Genomic DNA, 6347 nt, shown 5'->3' with positions numbered 1-6347 from the left:
CGACGAAGCAGGACAGGGAGGACGGACCCGCAGGGTGCCTTCTTGTGATGAAAGATCGGCTAGACCCTCTCCAGTCCCCGTCCTTCTTTGGAGGAAAGCAAGTTGCAAACCACATTGCGTTGCGGCAGAAACGCCCATGACCACAAACGAAGCTTACAGTGTGCGGTCCGAGTTCTGCAGGTCCAAACCTAAAACGACAGTGGGTCTCAGGGCTCCGGGTGCACCGCCGGACTCCTGAGCCCGCGCGCCGCGTCCCGCCCACATGGCCGAGCATGCGCAGTAAGTGGCCTGGGCGTCTCGCCCGCCGGGCCCCTACTCCTTGGGGGACGGCCGCGTTCAAGTCTCGAGTGGGAACAACGCACCGGGACAGGGTGAACTTCCGTGGCCATGCGTGTTCCAGCCTATTCCTGCTTGAGAGTCCGTGTGTCTCATCACTTGTTTAAACAGAACCACACGCGCGCCAGCGGCCCCGCCAGCCAGCAGCGCGCCCGGACCGGAAGTGACGCGCGACGTGCCCGCGTCTTCCCGCCCTGCTCTTCGCCGGCCGCTCGGTGGCGGGAACCGAAGCGACGGTGGGGACAGCGGCGACTGTAAGTTTCCTAGGCCCGTTATTCTCAGGCTGGGGCCGGAGCTAAGACTTCGCGACCACCTCATTCTTTCCCCATCCCGGAAACCCCAGGAACGGGCCTGCCGCGTGCGCACCCCGGTGACGAGCGGCTGAAAGGCCCGGGCTGTGCCGGAGTGACAGGGTCCTTCTGCACGTTGCGAGCTCGCCTGGGCTTTCGCCCTTCCCGCCCTCGATGCCGCTGTGAGGCCTCCCAGCTCGGCTGCCCTCTCATACCTGCCCGCACCCCTAGGTGAAACGGCGCTTCCGAACTGCATCTTGCATGCTTTATAGGCTGTGTTCCTGTTTAGCAGCCCGAGATAAGGATGGAGCGATCCAGTAGCGTTTAACACCTTGGCTGTTTACAGATATTTAAAATATAGTTTATTTTATTAAGTGTATGCCAAACACAGAACTACGTATTTGCACACATTAATTTATTTGCCTTGGGAGTAGGTCTTAGCAGCTTTTACGGGGGGTGGGGTGATATTGAGTCTCATAGACGGTAATTTATTCACCAATATTATGGAGCATCTACTGTGTACCAGGCACTGTTCTAGGCACCAGGGCACGTGGCCGTGGGGAAAAAAACACGATTGCTAGGGATTTTCAAGCAAGTTAATGAGGATTTTTTTTTTTTTTTTAATCACGAAACAGCCTGGAAGTGTGTTTACCTGAAAGTTTGCAATAGTTGCCTTCTGGATGGGATTTTTGTATGAATTTTTAAAATTTCTCATACTTTTCTGCATTTGTTTTTATTTCTTCAGATGAGTGTGTTATGAGATAAGTAGCTGTATCTATTTTAACAAGGATCTTCCAACTTCCTTTCCCCACAGAAAGTCTCTGAAGGCCATTAAAACAGCATGAATGGGGGACTGGCCCAAGAAAAGGAGTGAAGGTTCTCATTTGTGGTGCCAGCATCTTTAATTGCTGATCCAGTTCAGGGTCTGAGCTAGAGCTAGGGCCACGTACATTTTGGCCATTAGTGATATATTTATCAGTGTGTTTGGAGCTCTTAAAAATTTTTCAGGCATGATTTATCTTTGTTCTGTAGCTTTTGCACTAGAAATGAGATTCTAAATTCCTTGAGGATTTTGACCTCATTTATGTCTTTGTAGCCCTCAGTACAATGCATTCAAAGTGCCCTAGGTCATGGGGCTATGTACTTTATTAAATAATTGTCCTTTGCACAAGGCTAAGTGTGCCTTCAGACTGTACTTCCTTATCATGGTTTCAAAAAAGCTTTTCCTTTTCTTTCTTGAACTTACTCAGGATGAAGCAACCATGCAGGCATTTTTAAAAGGCACTTCTATTAGTACTAAGCCACCATTGAGCAAGGATCGAGGAGTAGCTGCCACTGCAGGAAGCAGTGGAGAGAACAAGAAAGCCAAACCTGTTCCCTGGGTGGAAAAATAGTAAGAACATTATAACTGTGTCTGTTATAATAATTAATAAATTACCTCTCTAACCGGTTCTGATCACTGTATTTTACGTATGGGGGAATGATTTACTGTGTTTAAATACTGTCCTTGGAAATCACCCAGTAGCCAGATACGGTGGCTTATGCTTATAATCTCAGCACTTTGGGAGGCGGAGGTGAGAGGATTGCCTGAGCCTAGGGGTTCAAGACCAGCCTGGGCAACATAGTGAGACCACATCTTTACAATAAATCAAAAAATTTGCCAGATGTGGTGGTGTGCACCTTGTAGTTCCAGCTAATTGGAAGACTGAGGCAGAAGGATTGCCTGAGCACAACAGGACATTGCTGCAATGACCGTGAGCGTGCCACTGCACTCCAGTCTGGGCGGCAGAAAAAGAAAAGAAAAATCACCTAGTGCTATATGCCAGAACCTTGGAACTAAAAGTTACCTTAGAATTATCTAGCTTAATTCCCTTATTTTATTTTATTTATTTACTTATTTGTTTGAGTTGGAGTCTCACTCTGCCACCCAGGCTGGAGTGCAATGGCACACTCACAGCTACCACAGCTTCAACCTGCTGTGGGCTCAGGCAGTCTTTCCATTTCAGCCTTCCAAGTAGCTGGAACTACAGGTGTGTGCCACTACACCCAGCTAATTTATTTATTTATTGTAGAGACGAGGTCTCACCATGTTGCCAGGCTGCTGTTGAACCCTTGGGCTCAGGCAGTCCTCTTATCTCAGCTTCCAAAAGTGCTAGAACTATAGGCGTGAGCCACCAAGCCTGGCAAAAAAAAAAAAAAAAAGCCTATATATTTTTTTAAATTAAAGAATTATACAAGAGGAGGGGAATCTAGATAATCAGGCAACACCATATGCAAGTGTTCACATGGTAACAATTAGATAGATTTGTGTACTGTTTCTCCTTTTGTAAAGGTCATGTGTTTCTCAGTTTGCCATGGTCCCTACTATTTCTTGCCTGGTATTCTGCCTTCCTCACTTGTTATCTCCCTAATTCCTGCAGTTTTTGAATATGAGGCCATGCTTTATAACATATACTGATCTCCCTAGGAAATATTCTTACATAATTCCTGCCTAGCATTGACTGGATTAATCAGAAAAGTGTTGATCAAAGAACTCTTGATTAGTTAAGCCCAAAGCCTAATCTTAGGGTTAAGAATGTAACATTTTTCTGCCTTCTCTTAAAATCACTAATTAATGATGTAAGATGAAAATTATATATTATTATACGTTATATTGGCTAAAGTTGTTTTATTAGCCCTCAGTGAAATGAATAGGTCTCCATTTTTGTGTATGAGTTAGGCAACAGAAAAAATTGGTATTACTCAGTTAACAGGCCAGGCGCGAATTCTCACACCTGTAATCCTAGCATTTTGGGAGGCAAGAGGATTGCCTGAGCTCAGGTTCCAGACCAGCCTGAGCATCATGGTGAGTCCTTGTCTCTACAATAAATCAAAAAATTAACTGGATGTGGTGGCACATGCCCAAGCCCAGCAGATTGAGGCTGCAGGGGCCATGAGTGTGCCACTGCACTCCAGCCTGGATGACAAGAGTACGACTCCGACTCCAAAAAATAAAATCAGCTAACAACATATTAAGTATAAATGTAACTATTGGGTTGATGCATATGTTCGTAGCGTTTTTCTGCTTGCTTATGGAATGCAAATACTGCACAGTAATTGGTCGTTTAGTTCATCACATTTGCCAATTCTCGGTTGACTGATATGGATCATTGTGGATTAAAACGTTTAAACTGTCTTCATCAGAGCCCAATGGTCTTCCTGAACGTGAAGAATCACTTAGGTCAAAGTATCCCTTTTTGAAACAACAAAACCATTTTTGTGGCATTCTTCCTGTACACATGTTGAGCTGTTTCCGCTGCCTTTACTCCTCTGTTAAACAGAAGAATATGTTGGAGGTGTTCGGTTTTTGCTACTTGACACCCCATCTTCTTTAGTCCACAGGTAGCACTAACTTTCTCCAAACTGCAAAATGCAAGGCATATTCACAAGCACAGCATTGTCACTCCAAATGACAGATTCCCAACACCACAGTGTTGCCATGCTAAAAACAAACACTATGAGCTTATGCACCAACCTAATACATTAACCAAGATAGTTACTTATCCTAAGGTTCCTAAATAGGTCTTCCTTTTCAACTTAGGCTCACAGTTATTTTGCCAAAATATAATCCTGCTTTCTAAATAAGTGTTCACTTTGATTTCTAATCATTTGTCATTTGTAATATGCAGTCTTTTTTTAAAATTTTCGTAAGCATAACCGATGTAAGCAATGCACATGGGAAGTGAAAAAGTGTTAACTTCTTCAGTATGTATTTACTTAAGGTAAATAGAAATGGGGTTTATATCGATTTCTAATTATGAAAAAGTTTCTCATTTCATTACCAATACTTGGAAATTGTTATTGGCATTTTAGTAGAAGTAACACTTGAGACTTCTGTGGCTACTGTTATATACTGAATAACCTCATCCTGTCCTCCACTTGCCTACTCCAGTCGTCCAAAATGTGTGGATGAAGTTGCTTTCCAGGAGGAAGTGGTTGCAGTACTGAAAAAGTCTTTAGAAGGAGCCGATGTAAGTAGCAATGGTGTTCATTATCACTGGGAGATTTAAGACAATTTATTCACTTCTTCCTTTATAACTTCTTGCCCCCATTAAATACCATGCTATGTATGCAGTAGGTCCTGGATAACTATATGTACAATAATTAGTTCAATATACATTTATTAAGCCTCTCCTATTCAATCCTATGTAACATTGTTATATAGTACTCACTAATGTCAGTAATGATCAGTAAAGATCATTGAACAAGACAAACTAGGACCCTTTTTTCGTGAACTTTTATTTGGTGAGGAAAGGCAGAATAAACAAGTAAACCAAATAAATATATAATTATAGATAATGTGTGCTATAAAAAAGAGTCAAGATTTCTGTGAAAGCATAATTGCCTACCTAACTTTAGGATGGGTTTGCACTATAATACAAAAAAAAGTTGTGTATTTAATTCTGCTTATATCACTGTCTCCTATTAGGATATGTGAGATAAAATATCCTTGAGTGGCTGGGCTTGGTGGCTCAGCCTGTAATCCCAGCACATTGGGAGGCCAAGGCAAGTGTATTTCCTGAGTTCGTGGGTTCGAGACCCACCTGGGCAACTTAGCGAGACCTCATCTCTACAATAAATCAAAAATTAGCCGGGCGTGGTAGCGCTTACCTGTAGTTCCAGCTACTTGGAAGGCTGAGGTGGAAGGATCACCGGAGCCCAGCAGGTTGAGGCTGCGGTGGCTGGGAGTGTGCCACTGCACTCCAATCTGGGTGACAGAGTGAGACTCCAACTCAAAAAAATATATATATCCTTGAGTAACTTGTATTGTAGATTATTCAGAGACAGAATAAACTCATATGAATAATTGGCAACTTAAAATTGCATATGATGAAGTGCCCAAAGTGCTTCAAGAGCTCCATGAAGGGAGGGAGAAAGTTGTAGACAAAGTGGAATATGCTTTTTTCTTTTTTCTGTAGATTTGCTCCCTTCCCCTCAATCTGGTGACTTTTAATTAGAGATATCTTTAGATTTTGCTGCCAGTGTTCTCTTTCTGGAATTGTACTGCTATAGTACACATTTTGAAAGAAGTTAAATTTATAAAATATTTAGAATCTTTTTTTTAAACAGTATTTATTTTTATTTGATCCAAGTAAAAATTGTACCTTGTACCTTTTAATTTTATGACAGTATATAATTTTAATTATATAGTTACATTACATAGATTCAGGACAATATCTAATTTAATTACTAGCTCTTTAGGCAAATTGAGTGGAATTAAGATCTCACCTCCCCAAGTGCTGGGATTACAGATGTGAGCCACCGTGCCCAACTAAGTTCTAGTTCTTTATGCATTCTAACTTATGAGACTGAATTAAGAACTCTCTTCTTTGACCTCTAGTTTAATATTTTGTGCTCCTTTTCAGACTGTTTTGTAAAAAGATGAAGTAATTTTTTTAAATTCTGAAGAGTAAAGGAAAATAATTCACTTCATTTATTGTGAAAGGTTTTATTTTTATTTTTTGATACAAGGTCTAACTCTGTCACCCAGGCTAGAGTACAGTGGCACAATCATAGCTTACTGAACCCTTGAACTCCTAGGCTCAAAAGATCCTCCCATCTCAGCCTCTTGAATGGCTAGGACTAGAGGTGTGTACCACTATGCCTGACTGATTTTTTTTTTTTTAGTTGGAGTCTCACTCTGTCGCCCAGACTGGAGTGCAGGGGCCTCTCCCGGCCACC

At 42.4% G+C, this 6347-nt stretch overlaps 1 protein-coding gene across 1 annotated transcript in view; it reads left to right on the top strand.

Moving 5' to 3' along the window:
• The first annotated feature begins 520 nt into the window (after nucleotides 1-520).
• RFC4 (replication factor C subunit 4) overlaps nucleotides 521-6347 on the top strand; it is an 18208-nt gene continuing 12381 nt past the window's right edge. The window contains exons 1-3 of the mRNA XM_008056364.2: nucleotides 521-590; nucleotides 1877-2019; nucleotides 4558-4636. Coding sequence (XP_008054555.1) covers nucleotides 1889-2019; nucleotides 4558-4636 — 210 coding nt within the window. The 5' untranslated portion in view covers nucleotides 521-590; nucleotides 1877-1888. The remainder of the gene's footprint in view (nucleotides 591-1876; nucleotides 2020-4557; nucleotides 4637-6347) is intronic.

This window comes from Carlito syrichta, unplaced genomic scaffold, assembly GCF_000164805.1.
Source record: "Carlito syrichta isolate Samal-C Ts95f unplaced genomic scaffold, Tarsius_syrichta-2.0.1 Scaffold302333, whole genome shotgun sequence".
Lineage (NCBI taxonomy): Eukaryota > Metazoa > Chordata > Mammalia > Primates > Tarsiidae > Carlito > Carlito syrichta.
This window is presented reverse-complemented; position numbering and strand designations above follow the sequence as displayed.